General features: G+C 36.0%; 1 protein-coding gene across 1 annotated transcript in view; it reads left to right on the top strand.

Annotated features, from left to right (window-relative positions):
• GNG4 (G protein subunit gamma 4) overlaps window positions 1-25,697 on the top strand; it is an 87,919-nt gene that overhangs the window by 46,163 nt on the left and 16,059 nt on the right. Inside the window, exons 2-3 of the mRNA XM_074262460.1 lie at window positions 3,565-3,714; window positions 8,753-8,867. Coding sequence (XP_074118561.1) covers window positions 8,769-8,867 — 99 coding nt within the window. The 5' untranslated portion in view covers window positions 3,565-3,714; window positions 8,753-8,768. The remainder of the gene's footprint in view (window positions 1-3,564; window positions 3,715-8,752; window positions 8,868-25,697) is intronic.

Raw genomic sequence — 25,697 nt, 5'->3', positions numbered from 1 at the left:
AAAATTGTCTTTCATTCAGAATTGTTATTTCCTCTCTGGGCAATGATTAGGTGAATGATGATACAGGAATAAAAATGATGCTTGGTATTTTTTTAGTCAATTAGGATTAAATGTCTTGCTCAGGGTCACACAGCCAATAAGTATCTGGGCTCATATTTGAACTCAGGTCCTACTGACTCCAGGGCCCATTGGTCTATCTACTGCACCATCTAGTTATCCCCATCTTTTTTTTTTTTTTTTTGAATGGTTAGCATTTTTAAAGCAATTTGGAATTATGCAAATAAAATGACTAAATTATACTCTTGAAATATAAAGACTATATCCAGTACCCTTTATAGAGTGATTTCATTACTGAATTTATAACAACCCAGGGAGATTAAGAAGAAAATATGCCAAAATATCTATAGCAGCACTATAAGAATTATAGCAAAGGATTAAAAATAAAGGAGATGTCTATTGATTCCACAAACTATGATATACAACTATAATGTAATGTTACTGTTCTGTAAGAAATTATGGATATGATGAATACAAAGAAGCATAGAAAAAGATCTGCACAAACTGATACAGAGTGAAATAAGCAGAGCAAAAAAAAAAAAAAAAACATACACAGTAAATGTAACAATGTAAATGGAAAGAACAACCACACACAGAAAATCAAAAGTCAATGTTACAAAATTATAAAGAATAAGCTTGGCTTGGAAGAAAAGAGATGAGGAGACATCCTCTCCTCACTCTTTAGCCAAGCTGAAACATATGCAAGTGTTTTACATTGCCTACAATTTTTAGACTTTTTCAATATGTTGATCAGTTATGATGATATTTTTCTTCTTTCTCTTTTTTAATATTAAATATTATTTATTATTTGATATGGCTCTCTAAGAATGAGAGAGGGAAGGATATGTAGAAATTATGATGATGCAAAAAACAAAATATATCAATAAAAACAATATTTTTAAAATTGATAGTTGGAGTACCACTAGATAGAGGAGGGTATTGCAGTAGACACGGGTTCCTCCACTTTGTATGCACAACTTCAAGACTAAATAATAATAATAATAGCTACATATGATAAATAATAATAGCTACATTTTGCATTTTTCAGTTTACAAAGAATTTTCCAGTCAACAATTTTCATAGCTAAGAATGTGAATATGATAATTTCCATTTGACAGACAAGAAAATGAAGCTCAGCAAGGTTGAATGAATTGCTTAAGACCACATAGTGAATGAGCTGGGACAGGGTGGTTGGATTTCTTGATCAGAACTCTCCTACACCATGCATAGGAGAAAGGGTACTTTTAATAAGGCTTTGAAAAAAAAAGAAATATTCTTTGTTAGATATAATTTTGGATTTGGTCATTATAACTAAGATTCTAATAAACTCCAAAGTCAGTCACTCAATAAGCATTTTTTAAGTACCTACTGTGTCAGGCATTATGTTATGCACTGAGTATACAAAAAAGGCAAAGGGCAATTCCTGCTCTTAAGGAGATCATGGAAAAAACAACAAGATAATAACTATGTATACACAGGATACATATATGATAAATTGGAGACAATAAATAGAGGGAAGGTAGTAACAGTAGAAATCAGGATAGGCTTCCTATATAAGATGGGATTTTAGCTGGAATTTGAAGGAAACCATGAGGAAGTAGAGAATTCCAGGCATGGGAGACTGCCAGGGAAAATACATGGAGGTAGGATAATAAAACTTCTTGCGTAAGTAACAGTAAAGAGGGAAGGGTCATCAGGATCTGGAATATGTAGATATATGTCAAGTTGAAGGTAGTGAGAAAGGTAGAAAGGGGACAGGTTATGAAAGGTTTTGAACGTCAGAAAATTTTGTTTTTATTCTGGAGATAAGAGGGAGCCAACGGAGTTTATGGAATGAAACAGGGGGTGGGGAATAGGAATAACATGCTCAGATCTGAACTTTATGAAGATTAACTTGACAGCTGAATGGAGAATGGACTGGAATGGAAAGAGACCAACCATCAGTTTACTTTAGTACAAGCATAAAATGATAGAGGCCTGTTTCAGGATAATCACAATCTCAGAGGAGAAAAGGGGGTATATATAGAAGAGATGTAGTGAATGTAGAAGGGATAGTTAGGTGGCACAGTGGATAGCGTCAGACCTAGAGTCAGCAAGAGTTCAAATCCAGTCTCAGTATTTACTTGAGCAAATCACTTCCCCCCATCTAAGAGGAAACCCCAGTTTCCTCATTTGTAGAAAGAACTGGAAAAGGAAATGGCAAACCACTCAATTGTTTTTGCCAAGAAAACTCCAATTAGGGTCACAAAAAGTCATACATAACTGAAACAACAAAAATGGATATGGACTTGACAAATGATTACATATGGAGATTGAGAAAGAGTGAGGACTTGAGGATGATACCATATTGAGAACCTGAATGACTAGAAGGATGTACCCTGAATAGTAATAGGGAAGTTTGTAAGTTGAGAGCTTCTGCTGTGAACATTATGAAGTTAAGATGTCTATGAGACATTCATTGATGACATCCAATAGGCATTCAGAGGCAAGAGATATTTAATGTAATTCCTCCTGTATGCAGAGAAATGTGGGAAAATGGAAGGAGATAAAAGATGGGATCCTAGGAACTTTATTTTTTTTATTTTTTGCAATCCAGTTTTGGTAACAGAACTTGTATGTACAAATGCATAAAGAGATAAGTCTGGAGGTTAGGAGAGAGAGAATGAATTAATAGATCTGAAAATCAGTTTAGAGATTATAATTAAATTTGTGGGAGCTATTGAGATGTCCAAATGACATATTATAAAGGAAGACGAGAAGAGGGCTCAAGACAGAATCCTGAAAATCAAGGTTAGCAAGCATGACATGTATGAAGACTGAGAAGGAGTTATCAGACAGGTAGGAGAAAAATCCAGACTGATTAGTGTCACAAAAACCTAGAGAGAAGACAGTGTCAAAGGCCAAGAAGATTGAGAAAGACCAAGAGGATTGAGAAAAATCATTAAATTGATTTGGCAGTCAAGAGACCATTGGTCTCTATAAGAGGTTATTTGAAAAAATAGGGAATGAAGGAGTCCTATCAAATTCCTTTTATGACACAGACATGGTACCTAAACCAGGTAGGATGAAAACAGAGAAAGAAAATTATAGACCAATCTCCCTAATGAACATCAATGCAAAAATCTTAAATAAAATCTTAGCAAAAATATTACAGAAAATCATCTCTAGGATAATACACCATGACCAAGTAGGATTCATACCAGGAATGCAGGGTTGGTTCAATATTAGGAAAACTATTAACATAATTGACTATATCAATAACCAAATTAACAAAAACCATATGGTCTCTATAAGGGGAGTAGTTTCTATGGAGGGGATCCCATTTGTGATTGTTCTAAGAGTTGTGTTCTCTCTAGGCTCTCTCTACCTGTATACATAATCCTCCACATCCCATCTTTCTGTGGAAAAGTGGAGTAGCGTGTGGGATATTTGTTTTGTTTTCTGACACTTTCAGAGAGGCAAGCTTTTTCTGCCCATTTCTAGTCCTTCCTTTGGTTATTATTTCAGATGAGACTCCTCTTTGGAGACCTGATTCAACACTGGTCATAGACGGGTTAAGCATCACCTGCTAACCTGTGGATCTGCATTGACACCTTCTGTACTTCCAGCTTCTTGTGATCCCCCTGCTCCAGGTCACTGGGCCTACCCCGACAACAGGTAAGAAAGTTAACTTGTTGATGACTCTGTGGTTATTCTGGCCACAGAATAGTCCCTAAGGTCTATGTATTTCTTGCCAGTGTGTACAGAATGTGAGGAAGGAGCCAATTCCATTTCATTTGCTTTATTCTTCTTTTGACCATGCCCTTGGTCTCAAGCCTAGTGAGTGTCCAAACTATGACCCCCACTCCAGGTTCCTGAACAGCCAGAGCCATCTTTTTATGACATTTCAGTCTCCCTCCTCATAGGGGTAGAGCCTTCCTTTGGAACATTTGTTCCACTTAATATTATGCCAGTTCACAGTGTGAATGTTGGGGGAGGATGATAGAGAAGGTCCTTTAGGCAAAACCAATCCCTACTAAAATTTGGAGCTTACTTCAGAAAAATCCTATCTGTACTCCCACCAATCCTGTTAAGTAGTGACTTCTAGTTAGAGCAAAAATCAAAAGAAATCTTAAATGAGAAAAGCAAATTAGAGGTGCCAGGAAAGGACAAAACACAACCTGAAGGATGTATTTGGAAAGGAGAGGATGGGAAGAGTCTCAGATCTTTTTAGACCAAGACTCGCCTGGTTTTCTTTTTTCTCCACTCTCTGTTTGTCAGTCCAAAACAGAAGGTAAGAGGGGCCCCACCCCACTATGAAATCCTCCCAGTAGAGCTGGAATGGTGGAGTGGGGAGAGCAGAGGAAGAGAAGGAATGAAGACCAGAATCCCTCTGATAATTCAGTAGAGTAGGTTTTCTTGCATTCTCCCATATGTATATGCATGCTGCATGCATCCCTAGAAAGGTAGAGATCCTTGAGATTGATAGTAAGAAACAAATGGACTTGAGTCCATTAAATTCTGCCATTAAATATCTACATGATCTGGAACAAATAATTTCATGTCTCTGAGCCTAAATATCATTTCTAAAAATGATTTGCTTAAATTTGTTTATCCCTGTGATCCTTTCTAAATCTTACATTCTATGATCCTAGGCAAGAAACATTTAATGGTTGGAAGGAGATAAAAGATGGGATCCTAGCAGCTTCAGTTATTTATTTATTTATTTATTTATTTATTTATTTATTTGTTTGTTTATTTGTTTGTTTGTTTGTTTATTTATTATTTATTTATTTATATATATTTTTTTACATTTATTTATTTATTTGCAATCCAGTTATGGTGGCAGAACTTGTATATACAAATGCACAAAAACAGCTAAAGAAAAAATTGGATAGTAATATAACAAAAGTAAGGAAATTAACATTCAATAAAGTGAGTAAGTTTGATGAGTTGGCAGTGTTAAGAAGATGCTAAATTTTTGCATGCTATGCATAAGCGGAGTTAGGCTTTTCAATTTAATCTTTGGAATCTTCCTTACTCTTTGAGAAAAATTATAGCATCACAGAGTTAGACAGGATCTCAGAAGTCATCCATTGAAGTCCCTTCAACAAGTATAGTAAGAGCCTTTGCTTAAAGAACTACAATGAAAGGAAATTCACTGACAACCATTATAACCCATTACATTGTAGGCAGCTCAAAATGTTAGGAAGTTCTGTCTTCTAGGGCCAAAAACGATAGACAAAAATCTAATCCTTCTTCCACATGACAGCCTTACAGATACTTGGAGAGAACTTTGATACCCATCTTCCATGAAATACCCAAACAATTAAATAGTGCAATGAATAAAATGATAGATCTGGACTCAGGAAGACTCAGGTTCAAATTTAGGCTCAGATATTAGCTGTTTTAACTTCTATTTCTTACCTTTAGTTTCATATATATATATATATATATATATATATATATATATATATATATATATATATATATATATATATAATGGGAAATAACAGCTCCTATTTCCCAGAATTATTATGAGGTTAAAATGAGATAATGTTTATAAAGTGCTTAGGAAACATCAAGTTAATTATGTTTTGTCATTATTATTATTGTTATTATTATTACAATATCTCCTAATCTCTAGGTTTTAAAGATGCCCACTCCCTTAGATGAAATCTTATCTCATATAATGTGAGCTTGAAGTCTTTGACAACCCTACTTCTCATTCTCTGGAAATAGTGCTTTTTATCAATAACTATCCTAACCTGTGATGCCCAACGCTAAATTACAGTAGTCTAAATGTTGCCTAAAATACACCTAAGTCACCTTTTTCCTTAAAAAGCCCTTATTCGATTCTAGTTTCCCTCAATCTATCAACTTAAACTCTTCTTCCCTTATCAGCTACATTCCTTTTTTTTAAAAAGCATCTGTAATAAATTTCTCCACTTCCCAGCCTCCCCCCTACTATTTTCTTCTAGATGCCTAGCAATCTGGCTTCCAACTACATTCAACTGAAACATTTTTTCCAAAATTATCACAGTCTTTAAATTGCCAAATCCATCAATTCTCATCCTTCTTGACTTATCTATAGCATCTGACACTAGTGATTACTATTCCTGGATTTTGTGTCACTTCTCTTCTTTGGTTTTCTTCCTACCTATCTGATTACTTCTCAGTTTCCTTTGATGAATCTTCATCCATATCAAAACTTAACTGTTGATATTTCTGAAGGCTCTGTCCTGTTTTCCTCTTCCCTTTTCTCTCTATGTTTTCTCATTTGGTCATCTTATCAGTATCAATGGGTTCAAGCATCATCTCAGTGCAAATGATTCACATATCAATATATCCAACTGGCCCTCGTCTCTCTCCTAAAGTGAGAAAGACAGACTCAGAGAGATAGAGAGAAAGAGATGAAAGACTTAGAGCAATTAGAGACAGAGAGAGATTTAGATTAGAGACACAGAGAGAGAGAGAGATTGAGAGAGGTTAAAGTCACCAATTGCCTATTGGACATTTCAAATAGAAGGTCTGGTAGGAATCTCAAACTCAACATATTCAAAATAGAACTCATCTTTTTTTCTAAATCCTGCCATCATTTATTTGTCCCTATTGTTGTCAAAGGCACCACCATCTTTCCAGACACCCAGGCTCTCAATTTCACTATCACTCACTCCACAAAACCTATAATTTGACAAATCTCACAGTTTTATTTCTCCATAATCTATTTCACATATAACCCTATTTCTCCACTCACATGATACCCATTAGTTTTAAGTCTTAATCATTTCTCACATCAACTAGTTCAATAGCCTTATAAATTGGTCTTCTTGCCTCAAATTTCTCCCTACTCCAATCCATCCTTCACAGAACTGACAAAGTGCTTTTTCTAAAATACAGATCTGATTCTTTCACTCTCCCCCATGCATCAATAAATTTTAGCAGGTTCCCTTTCACCTGTCTTTTAAAACTCTTCATAATATGCTTCCTTCCTGTTTTTGCACTCCTCCCTCCTCTATGGTCTAGCCACACTGGTCTCTTTCCTGTTCTTCACACAAGATGCTTTATCTCCTATCATTGTGAATTTTTACTTGACTTATCTATGCTCCATGCCTGGAACACTCTCCTTACCTTGGTCTGCCTCTTAGAATACCTGACTTTTTTCCCCCAGAACTCAGCCTCTGAGGACTGGTAAAGCCAGATATTCAGACATCAATTTCTTCTGCTAAGACAAGAAAAAAAATATGCCTGGGGCAAATGGCAATGTGACCCTCAATTCAGTTGTGAAGAAAAGGCAATGGAAGCTCTAGGAAAACTTGAGGCCACTGCCTTCCCTCCGGGAGTCTTAAGTGGAGTTAGGTCTATACTGGGAAGAAACACACTTGAAGTAAAGATGCTGGAGGAGTTAGGGCTGCTAAGGAGGAAAGAAGCATCAGTAACTTCCTAGTGAAATTAATTATTCTTGGGTCAGAGAAGGGACTGATCAAGGGAGAAAATTTTGGAACTCAAAAATTTAAAAATGGGTATTTTAAAAAATTTACATGTATTTGGGAAATGTTTAATGAAATAAATAAAAACATATCTTTTTAAAAGTAAGAAATTAATGATTCTTGCTAACTGGGTGCTAAGTTCAGTTGTTGCTATGTTACTGATGGCCTAAAATGGTTGTCAGTGACCCCTCTGAATTTAGGCCCTCTCAGGCAAAGCTTAATCATCACACAGTGCTAAACAAAGCAGTTGCCTGAAAATGAAAAATCCAGAGGAAAAAGACCAAATGCCAGGATAATATCTTCCTACCCCTTGCTGAGCAGTGATTAGAAATTATTTTTGTTCCTCACACAATATTGCAAGGATTTGTCTTTGGTCAGATTCCTACTCTATCTGAGTCTTTAATTATGATGGCTTTCTCCAAATGGTTCTCATTAGATGCAATAAGTACAAGTCAGAGCATATGCTTTATAAATATGCCACCATGGAGCACTTGGCATTGCATTCATCTGTTTGGGGGCCAGGAGAGAGTGGTAACTCTGAAGCCAAGATAGGAGAGATTATCCGAAGGACTGGGCAAAGAAATCAAGAAGATAAGAACTAAAAAAAACAAAAGGCATTGAACTTGGTCACTACTAAGTCTTGATCTAACACTTTTAATGTACAGGAGATGGATTAGAAAGAGAGAGATAGAGAGATGAATTAGAGATAGGGAGATGGGTTAGAGAGAGAGATGAATTAGAGGTAGAGAGATGGAAGAGAGAGAGAGAGAGAGAGAGAGAGAGAGAGAGAGAGAGAGAGAGAGGCTTAGAGACAGAAACAGCCAGAGCATTCAGACACTTAGAAAGAAAAAGAAACAGTGAGAGAAAGAAAGAGACAGAGAGATTAGTGACTGAGAGAGACTTAGAGACAGAGACTTAGATTTGAGACAGAGATTTAGAGAGACTTAGAGACTGAGAGAGACTCACAGAGACTTAGAGAGAGAGAGGCTGAGAGAGACTTAGAGACAGAGAGAGACTCACAGAGACTTAGAGATTAGAGACAGATTTAGAGAGACTTAGATTAAAGAGAGATTTATTAGAGAGATTAGAGACAGATTTAGAGAGACTGAGAGAGATTAGAGAGAGATAATTTTAATAAGATTCCTCCATGCATCTACTAACCAGTATATTTGTCTTGTAACCTCAACCAATGATTTAGAGTTTTCTAATTCTCTGACTTTTGACAGTTTCTGAGGAAACAGAATGAAAGAAGGCATGTCGAATAACAGCACAACCAGTATCTCTCAAGCTCGAAAAGCTGTGGAGCAACTCAAAATGGAAGCCTGTATGGACAGGATAAAGGTAAGTGAGAGCCCACCTTTCTGAACAAACTAACTGAACTAACACTCTGTTTTCAGCCTTAAAAAAATGAAATCTTTCCCTGATCTGGCTGTTGCCAAAAGTAATCATGTGAGATGAAAAAACGTCACCCTGCAAAACACCCACCCAAGCTTGGCAGGCTGTAACATTTACAAACGAGTGTTTGCCTCAGACTCCTTAGTATGCCCAAGTATTAAAATGATGCAAAATACACAGTGTGCGTGAAATCCTAGAGGAGGCACCAAAAATAGCCTCGCATTCATCTCAGCTCTATTTAGCTCAGTTGTCATGCCAATAAGTAAGGGAGAGTTTTTAACAATGAGACCAATCACAATTTCTCAGCCCGCGCTGTGTATTCTAAGTTAGACAACATCTGATATCTTGACAAGGGCATCTTTGAGGGGTAAAGCATCAAAATTTACAACATGTTTATCAAATGTTCCTTTGGGAAAAGAGGGGAAGGGAGCAAGAGAATCCTTCATGTGCTCATTTAGCTGAATGTGGAATTCTCCATGCTGGGAGAACTGAAGCAGGAAAAAGCCGGCTATTAACCAGATGCTATCTAGGGGTGCATGGGAGGCCAGGCAAAGCCCATCGCATTAAAAATGCATGCAATGATGATGGGGTTGGTGTCAGTAATCTGAATAAATATGGCAAGAATAGTAAACATTCGTAGTGTCCTTGGTAGGTTCCAAACTCAGAGCTCTTGCTCATCCAAGCATCTAGAGCCCAGAAAGATTAGGCGCCCATCTTCCTCCTCATCTTAACTGTTAAATTTCTTAGGGGGAAAAAGTTGTTTAAACCTGATGTTTCCAATTGCTCACCATCCACTTTCTATTTAAATTCTTCCTGTCTGATTTCTCTTTGTCTCTGCCTGTCTGTGTATCTCTCTGTCTTTGTCTCTGTCTCTCTCTCTTCTCCCACCCCAACATTCTCCTGAAACAAATCAAAGGTCTCCATTGACAAAGTTCAGTGAACTTTTTTTCAGGCCTCATCCTCCTTGATTTGTTTACCCAGTTCCTGGTGACAACCTCTCCAACTTTGACTTGAGAGACAGCACACTATCCTGGTTTTTCTCCTTTTAGCCATTCCTTCTTTGTTTACCTCACTGGCTTTCTCATTCTCTTCCTGAAGCCTTTGGGTACACACTTTCTGAGGCTCTGTCCATTACCTTCTTCCTTTCTCTTGCCAATCTCTACTACTTTATAATCTTTCACTTATGCCTGTAGTCTTAATTACAATACAATATGTTTGTATTGTAACTCCAACTCTATCCTCTCTTCCAAGTTCCACATGTGACTTTTAATTACCTGAAAGAAACATCCAACTTGGAAATCTCTTAAATATTTCAAACTGAGCTTACTATCTTATTCAAAAAGGCCTTTCCTCCTTCGGACTTAACTGTTTTTTGCCAATAGGACCACCATTCAACCTTTCTCCCATGTTAGAAGTATATTGTTTTCTTTGGCTTCTCCTTTTCCCTTCCTTGTCATCATATCCAATCAGTTGTGAAACTCTTATCAATTTGGCCTCTTCAGCATCAATCCTATATGTATGTCCCTTTCTCTCTTTCCTTACTTCCTACTAAGACATTCATCACAATTATCTTGAATTATTGTTAATACCTTCCTAATAGATCTTCTACTTTCCTTCTCCTTCATGTCCAATCCATCCTCCAGAGTGCTACATGAGTCATATTCCCAATATATTGAAAAATGTCTAGTATATTCATATTACTTATTGAGTAGTTTAAATTCCTTGTGTTGGCCTTGAATGCCAGTTCCAATCTATCAGCCTTGTCTTTAAGTGTTTCCTTTCACTTTTTATATGTCCCAGCCAATTTGAGCTATTAGCTCCTAATTCCATCTTCCTCTTGTTGCATCAATAATACTTTGCTTCTGCTATCTCTTAAAATACTTAAAATACTTAAAAGTACTTAAAATGAGCGCTGCCTTCCCAACCCTACTCTTCCTGTCCTCCCTAACACAATCTCGGCTGAAGTACTTCCAATCCTTCCAGACCCAATTAAGGTCTAATATCTTCCTGATTTCCTCCCTCCTCCAGCCTCCCTGGTGAAAATAATCTCTTTTTCCCTCGAAAATTTTTTTAACACTTTGCCTGAGCCTCTCCTTTTCATGAACACAAGCCTTAACAGTGTTATATTGTTTGTGTTCTTGTCTTTCCCCCATTATTTGTCAATTCCTTGAGAACTGGGATAATTCCATGACTGTAAACAATAGAGAGCTACTTTAAGTCCCTGAAGAGTAGGCTGAGAATGCTACTTGAGATAAATTAATCCTGCATCACTGTGCAGAATGGACTCAGTGAAGTGAGATGGAAATCTGAAAAACAATTAGGATGCTGTTGATGTCATTAAGATGAGAAAGGAAGATATTAGAAAAGAGGAAGAGTAGAGTTTTTGGATATATATTTATCTAATCATTGGGAACCATTGGTGGTCTATAGGGACTGGAGTTCCATGTCCATTCTCAATTCTATACTCTGCTATATCTAAGTATGTAAGAACTTCAAGGTAAACATCCCTCAGAAGAGGGCTGAGACTTCTTTTCTTACATCCTTTGCCTTACATTCACCACTCTGGTGCACTGGAGAAAAATTGATGATATGACCTCTTTAAAAAGAATGAGTAAAGTACTCAGTGTACAATAAGAATGAAATATGGGACAAATAATTTATTCCCACACAGAAGAGAAAAGATTAAAAAATAAAAGATTTTTGGAACAATTTTTAAAGGATTCAATAACTTAAAACAACTGTTACAATCTACTGGAAGATATACTTCATAAGAACATAAAAGCAGTTTGCAAGTCTACTAATTACTCATTTTCTGCTAATTACTCACTTTGGCTTGGCACTATCCAAATAGCTCCAGGTTCACCTACTGAAAAAAGATCAAATTGGGGTCCCCTTGTTGGAAGTCATCTTCTCCAAAAGAATTTCTTTCTTGCTTTTCTGTGGATCTAGGGCTCTGGACCTCTCAAATTCTCAAGTTCATCTCTGTGCCTAGATATGTTCTTCTCAGGGTAGGCACTATTTTTCATAAGATCAGAAAAGGACAAACACAAAACAAATAGCTGAACACAAAAGAAAGAGCCCGGGTTAAGGCTCAGCCTTGTCAATGGCTCCATGTACACAGTTTTATAGAGGAAGAAGATGGAGTTAGAGTGAACCATTCCTCCACCACCTGATTCTTAGGAAGCAGTTTGAAACAGACAGCTTATTTTGAACGTATACAAACTACTAACACTTCAGTTCTTCAGACTTCTCAAGCCCCTCAATGATGAGTTAATATGGCTAGAAGCAAGCCCTCCAAAGTTTCTGTAAATCCACCCAAAATCAGGAATGGTATATGCATGAAATATGTAGATGTTTTCTATTTTAATTCATAATTGACATCGTGACTTTATATGAGAGGTAAAGGAGGGGAAATTGAAAACAATTACAATTATTTCAAGAATAGGACCCTAGAAAGATAGTGGTATTATTGATGACTACAGAAATGTGAAAGATTTAGAATTGATGATAAATTCATCAATAGTGAACCTACCGCACTCCAATTTGACAGTAACATTAAAGAGATTATTTCATGGGATTATTTCTCTAGGGCACAGACTTTTACACAGGGTCTATGAAGAGAAGAAAAATAATAATAGCTCATATCTATATAGGGACTTAAAGTTACGCTTTACTTTTAATTCTTCCATTACTTTCTTTTCTGGGGAGAGGAAGCTTTAAAGAGACATAGCAACTGACAATATATTTGAAAGGTCACTGTATCGAACGCAGCTTAGATTTGTTCCACTTGCATACCACTACTATGTCTATATCCCAAAAAAAGATTAAAAAAAAAGAAAAAAGGACATATATGTACAAAAATATCTATAGCAACTCTTTTAAAAGTTGATAAACAATTGGAAATTGAGAGGATGCCCATCAATTGGGGAATGGCTGATGTGGTTGTGATGGTATGTGATTGTGATTGAATATTATTGTACTATAAGCAATGACAAGCAGAATACTCTCAGAAAAACCTGGACTTGCATGAACTGATGGAAAATGAAATGAGCAGAACCAGAAGACAATTGTAAATATGAAGAGCAATATTATATGATGATCAACTATTTTTAGTAATACAATAATCCAAGATATTTTTAAAGAACTTATGATGAAAAATGTTATCCATCTCTGGAGAAAGAACTGATGGAATCTGAATGCAGAAAGAAACTTTTAAAATTTTCTTTGTTTTTCTTGTTTTTTTGTCGGGGTTTTCTTTCAAACCATAACTAATACAGAAATATGTTTTGCATGACTGTACGGGTATAAACTACATCATATTTCTGCCTTTTTAATGAAGGGGAGAAGAGAGAGAAAATTTGGAAATCAAAGATTTTTTAAATGAATTATAAAAATTGTTTTAATATGTAATTGGGAAAAAATAAAATATTAAGTAAAAATAGATTTGTTCTGCTTAGCCCCGGAGAACAACTGAGAATAAAAAATGGGAATTGCAAGTGGGCAGATTAAGGTTTGTTGTAAAGAAAAATTGATCAATGAGAGTTTTTTAAAAATAGAATGAGCTATTTTGAAATATAATAGTTTCTTCTTTATTAGAGATCATCAAGCAGAGGCAAGATAACCACTTGATTATGCTTCCCATGTGTCAGGAGCCTTCCTCCAACCTTCTTGCCTCCAAATGAGTAGTGATAGAGTTCACAGGCTATCACTCTTAATATATGACCATACATTGGCTTGATGACATCCTTCATACTGATTTTCTGTGGAATTCATCATTGATATGCAGCCTATTCATGTCTACCATGTCCTTCGATGGTGCCCTTTGACTACTTTAACTCTTAGAGACTCATATCGCATATGGCATCAGCAAATAATGTTGATGTTGAAAAAAAGATGGGCCTTTGTTTCTGAGAAACATTTAGGATCATTAAAATGATGGCACAATTTTCCAAATACAATCCATCCTCCCCTTGTCCTATTAAATTATAAGTCCAGTTCATTGTTCCTTTGAAACTGTATATAGACTGTTCATCCAAACACATGTCATGCTCTGGATGATAGACCTTCTTCAGACACTAGGCTTTTCCTTTGTAGATAGGTAAGATAAAGTCTTTTGAGTGATCATAGATTATAGGCTCTTCAATATTTTCAATATTTGGTGTCATCAGCATAATGTCATCCATAAGCAAGAGCATTTGAAGGACCTTACCATCTGTAGGGCATCCTTCCTCCATTTAGACTTTATTGAACATCCTCTCTAACAGTGACAGACTCTTATGGCAAACATAGGAATCAAATTTTACACCTCCTTAGATCATCTTGACTAAAGTTACCTCTTGTTACATCTTTCAAAGAATCATCTATAATTTTAACATAATTATAAGAGACACTTGCTAGGAAAGATTCTTAGTGACAGTATTTTGCTCTACCAAATTAAAGACTTTTACAGTCAAAAATAATAAGCACAGTGAGAATTTATCTTCTCTGAACTTTTCCATCAATTAATTAATTGGCTGTAAATATGTAAAGTGCTACCAAATAACATCTGCAAGGGTTTGCCTGTTCCATTTCCAAACCTTCAACAAAGATGTCATCAATGTGTTTATATAAAGAATTGGTAGAAAAAGGATACATGAGTTGATAACTATTGATACTTTTTGGTCACTATTTCTTGAGAATCAATCCATTGACAATTTCAAAATTGTGTTATTTCTACAATAGACTTCCTGTGTGCATACTTAATCTAGTTCAGTTGCTCTTCTATTTCTTTCTTTCTTTTTGGTGCTTTTTCTTCTTCCTCATGACTGGGATTTTAGACTCAAACAATAATGGCTCTACTGTCAGATATGAAGAAAAGAGTCTGGTATAGAAATCTTGACACATATTTTTCATTATTTGTTTGATTATTGTCCTCCTTCCAATTTCATCCTTAAATTCTTCAGGATAATCTAACTGTTGGTCTTTTACCAACTTTTCTAAAAATTTCTTTTTCTCTATCCTGCTTCTTGTTGTTTTATGAACCATTACCTCTCATATTGGCAGTTATGTTCTGTTTAGTTCTTTCCTTTTTTTGAGTGGTAACACTCATCTTCATTTGAGAGTTTGTGTAGAGGCAGAAGTAGAGATAAAGGGGGATAAGCATGAGAAACAACCAGGAAAGGGTGGTTTGGAGTGGAAAGGGACTTGGGACAAAGAGACTAAATAGGAAGATATTTTACTAATTCAGATGAGAGGTAATTGAGGGCTTGAATTGAGGGCAGTGTGATTGGAGAGACAGGGACATCTATTTAACTATAATTAATCATAAATTAGTTATAATGGACATATGAAGAAAGATGCTATCTGTATCCAAAAAAGAATGGATAAATAGAAATATATGAAAAATAATTTATACACATGTAATAAACACACACACACACAACACACACCTATTTGTGCCTAATAGTCGCTATTTCTAGAGTCAGGGGGAAGGGAAGGAAGAAAAAAGAGAAATTTATATCACAATTTGCTCCATATTTGAAAAGAATAGCAAATTGTACATAGTAGATTTGCAGTTTCATGTGTAATCATATTTTTATTGTACTTTGTAATAAAAGTGCTCATTTTATTCTATAAGTTTAAAATAAAATTTAAGAGGGGGAGTAGCTGAGATAAGTTGTGGAGAAAGGAACAGAAAAAATTGTCAATTGATGAAATGTGTGGGTTGAGTATGAGTAAGGAGTCAAAGACAACATTAATCGGTGGAAACATGGGTAAGTAGGATAGTAATAACTTTGACTATGACAGGAACATTAAGAAAATGGGTGGGAATGGGGGAAAAGATAAAAAATTCTATTTCAAATGTGTTGAGTTTGAGCTGCTCATGGGACCTCCAGTTTGAAATGTCCAACTAGCCTTAAGCAATATGGCCCTGGAGTGCAGGAGAGAAATTATGACTGGATGTAATCTAGGAATCATTGCATAGAGATGAGATTTGTACTCATGGGAACAGAAGAAATCACCAAGTGAGAGAGAAAAGAGAAGAGGGACCAGAGCAGAGATTTGAGACACTATATAGGTATGACATGGCTTTAGATCCAGCAGAAGAAACTGAAAAATAGTCATTTGAGTAGGTGGAGAAAACTGAGTGACAAGACAAGTGTCACAAACCCAGAGATAAGGGAAAGATAATCAGCAGCAAATATTGAAGAGAGATTAAGAAAAATGAGGACTGAGAAAAGGCCCTTAAATTTACCAATTAAGAGACTATTACACTGATTAACTTTGAAAAGAGTAATTTAAGTTGAATGAGGTTGGAAGTCAAATTTCCCGAAGCTTTAAGGAGAAACTGAGAGCAGAGGAAGACATTGATCTTAAGTTACTTTTTAAACTGAAAGGAGTGGAATGGGTAGATGTGGGATAATAATTTGCAGGGATAAGATCAAGCGAGAGTTTCTAAGCTTGGGAAAACAGGGAAGCAGGGACATGTTTGTAGGAGCTAAGAAAGAATAAATAGAAATAGTTATTCATCTTTCTCGTCAAAGAGGGCCAAGGGAGAAATTGAAGATAAGAGGGAGATAGAATAGGAATGATAGAAGCAATCTTCTGGAGAAAACTGATGAGATAGGCAAGAAGAATCTCCTCTTTATCAAAGCCTGGAGATAGTAAAGGAAGAGGTGATTTCATAAGTAGGTGACATAAGATAGAAAGTGTTAGACAATGTTCTCAACCAAGTGAAGGAAGGGATTATCCTGGGGGGGGGGGGGGAGAGTTGGAATGTCATTGGGGAAATGATATAAACAAATGAATCTAAGGTTTTTTTACTACAGTGAAGGCCCAGTTGAGATAAGAAAACACTATTATGAATCCAGTCAGCATGACTTTTTAATTCCCTCTAGCTTACTGCAGCTCATAAGAGTGAAAGCTAAAGTTTAGACTTAGATGGTGAGAGTAACCCAGAGCTAGGATTTGATAAGTCCTGGTCAGTGAATCAGACAAAGGGGCAAGGGCTTTGAATAAATATGATAGTGTAGAATAGAACTAATTCACCAAAAGTTTAAGTTTGGAGAAATAAAAAAGTACAGCCAGTGGTACCCTAAGATAGATTGAAGATCTATTAATTGATAGATTGAAGGATCAAGGAATAAAAGATCATGACAAAGATAAATAGGTATAAGAGCAATAAGGAAGAAAAAGAAGAAAAAATAAGTTTATTAGGCACTTATAATATTATATTCTATAAGCTTATAGATTCCCTTAAGGGGAGATTGTCATGATGATCTCAAGATTGCCAAGCCCAATCCAAACCTGAATTAAAGGTTTGGGAATGAGTGAACAGAATAGCAAGGGTCAGGGGTTCAGTGTCACTGGAATGGGGAAAATAAGAGGTAGGGAGAATAAATGAACTAATTGGGAGATTAACCTAGGTAGAAAATAAGTAGATGGGATTGATGAGGTGAGGTGATTAAAATATTCATGGATGTACCTAAAGGTCCCCTCCTCATGGTAGCTGGTGTGCCTTGGAAACTGAGGTCCAGAGGAGTTGTATTTCCTGAACAAAGTGATACAACAACATAAGTTTTAGAGTCAGGATTTGAACTCAGTTTCTATCACCCACATCATCTTTTTGACCATAAGACTTTGTTGGTAAGGCTTACATGTGTGATCCTGCCAATGTGGCTTCCACAAATAAATTCAACTATAGGACCAATTTTAAGTTTTCTATTTATTTCATGAATGAGTGAAATGTTCTTTATTGGGGTTTTTTTGGGGAAATTTTTTTAAAAATAGGGAATGAAAAAAGGAAAGAGAAAAAAAATAATAATTTGAAATAAGTTCTATAATGGAGCCTTGTTCAAAGGATAAAAGCAAACAATGTGAAAACCCAGGGACAGTTAAAAATAAAAGCTTCAAGACCAAAAATACTTGAAGCAAAATTTATGTGACTCTCAAAAAAGGATAGTCTAGACATGATATTCTATTTCCAAGAATAAATAGATAGTGTCATAAAGGAATGAATTTAGAAATTGTATTTTTTTGGGTCTTTGGTAAAAGAAAGCCATGTGAACAGACGTTCATTCTTTAACTCAGTGAACACAGAATCGAATTATTCAAAATTCTATCAGCAAGATCTATGAAACTATGGTAGTGAAAGGTTAACTTTCATAGATAGTACAACCCAAGTTTGATCATACCACTAGTCCTATCATTTCTTTCCTTTCAGATAATACACAAGTACTACAGTTGATCCTTACACCTGTTCCCAATATGAGAATTCTTGTGGTCTGTTCCTCACTTCTTAAGATATCAATGTTCAGACTCCAATTAATGATCAGCAAACCATATCCAACACTAAGCTATTTTAAATGGTATAGTAGTAAATTAAATATTGACTCAAAAGTCAAAAGAATTCGATTCAGAATCCACCTCTGACACTTATATATATAATATTGAGCAAGTCATCTATCCCCCTGGGTCTCGGTTTCTTTATCTGTCAAATAATGATATTGGATTAGATGGCTTCTGTCATTCTTTCTAGCTCCAAATCTATTACCCTGTGATCCAGATCTCAGGTAAGAGAAGTGACGAACTAGTGGTATATGATCTCACTTTATGGCATAGAGGCAAACTCCAATACTCAGACTCGGTGATTTGGCAATGTCAATTCCATTCTTTTTTGTGGGGTGCACTTTGCCAAATCCTTAACCTTGTCTATCAAGCCATGTCTACTCATTATAAGAGCAGTTCCTCCCTTTGATTCCTTTTTCCAGACTTTGGTTTCTGTTGACTTTTGAGGGGAAAAGAAAAAGGAGAGGGGGGAGAAGTTGCTGATTCAGTAGATATATAGCACAAAAGACTTTTCCTACTCTGCTTGGGAAAAACTGTGCCCAGTAGCTCCTCAAGCTGAACTCCCATCATCAGTGAATGTCTAGTTTCCTCTTGTATGAGTACTTAGGAAATCTGGAATTTAGGAAGTCATCTAGAAAAAAAGGACTCACTAGAACTATTCCATACCTTTCTCTTCCTCTACTTTGAGCTCTATATTTACTGTACACATTTTTGCAATTGCACTGGTTTTATTGGTATTGACATTTTTACTGTTATTGTTCTGGCAAACTCTAGATTATCCACTAAGTAGATTATTCATGACATTTTAAAATCTTAAACCAAAGTGCTTCTGTCACCCAACTTATCCCCAACTTTTCTCTCCTTGCTACCAAACTCTGTGCACACAAGAAATGTTAATATCAAATTTAATATCAGCTTAGAGCAAAACATAGCTAGGAAAGCAGATTTGCTGCATAAGAATCATATAATGAATCCAATTTAAATATAAATTGATTTTGGATTATCTGGACCACTAGTTCTCTCCAAGCTGATGAGCTTATATGGGGAGAGTTGATTGTAGAGAAAATGAGAAAAATCACTGGAAAGAATTTTTGGTGGAAAAAAAAAAACAAGGAAAGAATTAAAATCAAGCAGCTTAAAGTCAAGACCCCAGTTCAAGTTCTGTTCTGTCATGTGATCTTGGGCCTGTTTATCCATCACATGTAAGGTATATATGCTGTTATTCAATCATTTCAGTCATGTCCAACTCTTTGTAACCCCATTTGGGATTTTTGGGGGGCAGATGTTGGAATCACTGCCATTTCCTTTTCCAGCTCATTCTGCATTTGAGGAAACTAAGTGACTTTTTTGAGGTCAAACAGCTTTGAGCATTTAAGGCTGGATTTGGAACTCAGATCTTCCTGACTACAGGCCTGATGCTCTATCCTTTGAGCTACCTAGCTGCCCTGAAAAGTGCTACATAAATGCTAGCTGTTGTTATCATCATCATCTTAAAATAAGGAGGTTGTACTAGGTGATTTCTGAGGTTCCTTCCAACTTTCACATTCTGTGAAGATACTGAAGAACCATATAGTTTTCTTAACCAGTGACTCAGTCCTCCTGGCTGTTGTTTAAGGCTTATATTTGAACCACTGTTTTCTCTTTGACAACCTAACTTCTGAACAGCTCTTTATAGGAGCTGTGTCTTTAACACTTCTCTTAACTTTAACTTTGGCAGTCTGAATCTAGGAATTTTTCTTGCACTTCTCAGAAGTGACAAGAAGCATTGCCAATTGGTGACTTTTTTTGAGAGAACAAAATGTTTGTGTTAGTTTTTTAGGTTTTTCTTTAAAATAAAAAAAAAATAACCAGTTTATTTTGGAAACTACAAACCAGAGAGTTCTTCAGACAACAGCAGCTGCCGAAGCAGCTAAAATATGAGTGAGGCTCAAATGTTACGACTGCCTTTGTAGAGAAGCGAGAAATAGCAGAACTCATGATGGGATCACAGACAGAAGAAAGAAGATTCAAAAATAGCCAGCTTGAAAGGGCTAACAAGTTAAGGTCCAGAAGTCTAAGATGGTGAGTGTAGTTAAAGGACCTCAAGAAAATCTAACCAGTCAGAAGAGTAAAGATACTTATAGACTGCCTTCCAAATTTTTTCATTTAAATCCTTATGGCATTTGTCATAAGGCAATGTATTATAGTAGCTAAAATGGTGAACTTAGACTTGGGAAGAAAAAGTTAATATCCCATCCCTAATACTTCCTTGCTTTGTGACCATGAATAAGTCACTTAACCTTTGTGAGGGTCAGTTTTTCCATATGCACATAATAAATATCCTATTATGACAATTAGTTCATTTTATGTCAGGGTCCTTCAGGTCCATATGGTTCCTTCCACTGTTGCATTAGAAAGTTTATGTTAAATAATCTTGATATTTGCTTTAAATGGGATTAAGGTAATTTAATTAATTGTTCGATCCACACACACCCCACTCTTGCATGTAAAATGAGAACATTATTTATAGTACTATAGGAAGTCGGTGTGTTTCCCTGGGAAAATATGATCCTAGAGTCAGGTTCAAATACTGTTTTTTCATTTATCCTGATTTTTTTTTTTTACCATGGACAAAGTGCCCTATCTCTAACTTTTCAGTGCCCCTAAGGAATTTAGTAAGACTATAAATTACAAATTGTTTTTTTGTTGTTGTTTTTTTGTTTATTTTTTTTCCTGAGGCTGGGGTTAGGTGACTTGCCCAGGGTCACACAGCTAGGAAGTGTTAAGTGTCTGAGATCAAATTTGAACTCAGGTCCTCCTGAATTCAAGGCTGGTACTCTATCCACTGCACCATCTAGCTGCCCCAAATTACAAATTGTATTTAAATTACAAATTGCATTGGATCTTCCCCTGAAGTTCCCCTCACTGATGAATCCCCAGGTCCTACAATATGCTGGAGCCATCTCTAACCTACTTCCAAGAGCCAATTGTAAAATTTTTAGCAGGAGCATTTACATTTCAGACATCTGCAAATACTATAAGCCACAGATTTACTTATTGTTTTATTGATTGTTTAGATTTTAAAAAAGTGATGGAGAAAATGTTAAAATGCAAATTAAACTTAAAAGTGTATCATGCATAGATATTTTTTGAAATGTTAAACATTTGCCAGCACACTCTTAAAATAATCTCGCCACTGTCTACTTGTTGTAAGAATTGTTGTAAGGATCAAATGAGATAATATATGTAAAGCACTTTGTAAATTGCAAAGCTCCATATAAATGATCTTTACTGTTTGTAAATGGGAGTGCCTCACTTCCCCAACCTTAACACACATACTTGGTCATCAAAATTTCAGTGAGAGTTTTCTGTCCCTCTTGTGGTGGGAGAGCATTTGAATGAGGTTAACATTATAGCTCATTGGGCAGAAAATGGAAGTGAAGCATGAATTCTAGAAGCAGATCACAGTGCTGCAGTCCAAATGCAGAAAGGATGACAACTTCAGTTATCCAGATGTCTGTCCGAGATGTCCATTTACTATTTGCTTTCCCAATCATTTCTTAAAAATGAGAGTAACCACTATTCTAGAACTAATTCTGTTTTCTTACCAGTGAGAAGGAATTGGTTTCCAAAGCAGAAATGAAAGAAACCTTGGAGCTAAAAGACTGTGTCATCTTGAAATCTGTGATAAAGCAAAAACAAAACAAAACAAAACAAAAAACCCAGGCATAGTATGTGCCCAATCTAGATTTTGCAGGAGCAAATTTCAAGGAATTGAGAGAAAAGAATAGGCCTACAATTCCACAGGAGAAATTGGCTCAAGAGGGACAGGAAACTCTCACTGAAATTTTGATGACCCATAAAATATTGCAAAGAAAAAGAAATTAAGGAACTTCCAAAAAAGTTCAGTGTGACTTTGAGTTAGAAAACTCATTGACCAAGTTAGATTTTTAAAAGCACATACAGAGTAGGGAAAGAGGGGAAAATGCATGTATTAAATGTCTACCAAATGCCAAGTTCTATGCTAAGCTCTTTACAAATACCATCTGACCTAGGAAGTTCAAAGAAACAGGATTGCTGTTTGCTACAAAGATTATAGATATAACAAGATGAAGAGAAGGCAACTGTGACCAATTTCTATTTTTTGTCTATGTTTTCTGCCCAGGAGAATAATTTTGATATTGAGAAGACAAAATAAAGTGAGTCATTGAGACCCAATTTAAAATGAGGAGATAATGAAAGAGTCCATAGTCTCCTTCAATGTGTTCTGATCATCAGACTCAGACTCAATATATCCTAGTTATTAAGAGTACTCAGGGAAATGATTGCTGAGGAAAAGGATAAGGATGTAAGAGAGCTGAAACCCATTATCAGATGAGGATCAATTGAACAAAGTGGTGACATTTCATTTGGGGGGAAAATAGACTTAGAAGAAACAGGGTACCCATTCTCTCTATCTTTTGTGTATGTGTGTGTGTTTAACTAGGTGGTAATGTCCAGTTCTGCAGTTCTGTTTTCTTATGTCCATTTAAAAAATATTTAGTTGATCTTTTTTTCTGTTTCATTACTTACTAACCCAATTCCCTACATTAACTATAAAAGCACTCCCTTGTAGAAAATGCATATAGCAAGGGGCAGCTAGGTGGTGCAGTGGATAGAGCATCAACCCTGAAGTCAGGAGGACCTGAGTTCAAATCTGTTCTAAGATACTTAACACTTCCCAGCTGTGTGACCCTGTGCAAGTCATTTAACCCCAATTGCCTTATCGAAAGAAGGAAAGCAATGTCCTTATTTACAAAATGGGAATTATAGTAGCACTTACTTTACAGTGTTGTTGTGAAAAGAAAATAAGAAAACATCTGTAAAGTACTTTACAAATCATCAGGAAGTTATACTTTGGTCAGAGTTCTGAGGTCTTTCAGAGTTGTGTCCTTCACATTTTTGATTGTGGTCATCACATGCATGGTTCTGGCTATGCCCCTTTCATTTTGCATTGATCTCTGACATTCTTTTTCAAGGATATGAGGGACTCTGACATGGAAGAAGAATTAACCTTGTTCTGCTGGTTGTACAGAACAGAACTAGGAGTAAGAGGTAGAAGTTGTAGAAAGATTTCAATTCCTTATAAAGAAGAATTTCCTAAAAAACTTGCACTGTCTAAAAACATGATGAGCAATGAGAGGCAGTGGGGGTATAATAGCAGAGGTATGGGATTTTGGTATCTGACTAACTGGCTCTGTTTACTTCCTACCCAAACCTAGGCACATCACAACTGCTCTAGACCTCAGTTATCTCCCATCTAAAACCAGGGGATTAAACTAGATGATCATTAAAATCTATTCTAGATTTCAATCCCATGATTTTATGAGAAATAGGAAATTTCCTAATAATGGAGGTCTTCAGAAAGAACCTACATGACCTTCATCTTCAGATGGGATTTGGATCAGATGCCTTTTGAGATCCTTTCCAAATATGAGATTCTACAATTTTAGATAGATCCCCTTCCTCTGCTAAGGCAAATATCAGATTTCGCCTCACTTCTTAGCAAAATGAAGTGAACTTATTCAAATTCAAAGCCTTTTCATTTTCCCAGCTCCTCCTCTGCCTGGCAGGTTGGGGTTATCCAGAAGGTCCATGATGACTTCCCAGAGTTCTAGGAATAACTCTAAGGTTTTGTGGTGTTTCTGATACTCTCATTCATGAATCACATCTGGTGTATTCTCCTTAGTGATAATCAACCAGCTCACATCAACTAACATTTACAAAGGGGTATTTTTTGAGAAAGGGTAGTTGGGGAAGAAATCAACAAAAGACACCCAAATTGGGGGCTCCTCTCTGTACACAGTCACAAGGTTAAATGGGTTCAACCACCCATTTAAAGCACACACACAATAAGGCACAGATTTAGGGACCACATGCATTCAAGATATATCCCAAGTTATAGCTCCTGGGAGTGCTTTTCTCCCTTCTGAGAATCCCTACCAAGTTTATTAAGACTTTTTAATGAGTCATTCCATTGCTTAGCTGGCCTAGCTCTTTGCTGGGTAAGGTTTCATGACTGATGAGTCAGTGCACTTGCTGGACTGGGTCAAACAAGTCATTTGGCTGCTGACCTGACCACTCACCAAACTTGGCTGCTGCTACTGACTCCAGTTGCCAATCAGAATTCTCTGAAGGCTTTGATGGATCTCTCAGTCTCACAAGTCCCCTAGGTCTTCATTCTCTTGGAATACTCATTCACCTAAGATAAAAAATAAACACAAGCGAAACAAGAATTACCATTTATTTCCCTACAAGTGGAACCCTGTACAAGATGGAAGCCCAATGCCTCTCCCCAGCCTATGTTCTCTCAGCATTATCTTGGCTTGATTTCTGCCAGAAAAGAAAATGCAGCTCAGGAAGGATTCTTTGGCTATATATCTTTTTAGTCCTTAGTCTGTCTTCTGGCTCTAAGGCCAATTGGAAGTCTTTCCATCATCAAACAGTACAAATTGTTGAGTTATCATAGTGGAAATCTCTCTTCCATGGTTCCACATGTTAGATTAGCAGCACACAGATAAATAATGTCGATATATACTTCAAGGAGAGGACCCCAATTTCTACTATAATTCTTTTATTTTTTTAATTAAAACTTGGGAAAGGGTAACAAAAAATAGCTATTGTTAATATTAGACATCAGAGAAGAATAAGTTTTTTGGTCCAAATCAAAGAGCATTAGTGAAACTGTGAAAGGATAATGAAATGAAACTTAAAATACATAAACCCCTTTTGTTTTCTCATCTATTAGCATATTTTAACAACAAAACAACCGTGGGAGTTTATTATTGTTGTTATAATTATCCACATTATCGAATGAGAAAGTACCTTCACCATGGTAACAGAGCTAGTTAGTGGTCAAATCCATGTTCCCTTAAATGAGCCTATAACTTACTTTAATAAACCTTTCTGACTTCCTAGTGTTACTGAGGACTGGGAATAAAAAGTGGGATCTATTTTTGGCTAATCATTCACTTAACTGAAATAATTTGCAACAACCCTGCAATCTGTATCATTAAACTGAATTATATTTTCATAGAATTTTTGTGACAATCCTTTAAGATTATAAATTGTAAAGCACTTGCATTAGCAGAGGGAGTTTCTATGTTGAAGGTAGAACCAGATTAAACCAATAGTCGAGTTGATTATATAATTGAAGATATGATCACTTATATCAGAAATCAGCAAATTCTATCAATCAAGGCTTGATTATTTTGTTGGAGTCCAGACATGGACATGTCCATGGACAACAGAATAATAGTAGAGATTAAATTTAAGGGTAAGGTTTGCCTCAGAAAACTGATTGTTAAACATTTACTAGGATACTTCTATAAAATCATGGTTCCAAACTCTTCTCCCCAGATAATATGATAGGATCATAAATTTAAAGGCTGAAAGAAGCCTTAAAAGGTTATCTCGCTCAACTCCTTTCTT

The sequence above is a fragment of the Sminthopsis crassicaudata genome, chromosome 4 (genome assembly GCF_048593235.1).
Source record: "Sminthopsis crassicaudata isolate SCR6 chromosome 4, ASM4859323v1, whole genome shotgun sequence".
NCBI classification, from domain to species: Eukaryota; Metazoa; Chordata; class Mammalia; order Dasyuromorphia; family Dasyuridae; genus Sminthopsis; species Sminthopsis crassicaudata.
The sequence above is the reverse complement of the archived record's forward strand: the minus strand, read 5'-3'. Positions and strand labels throughout refer to the sequence as shown.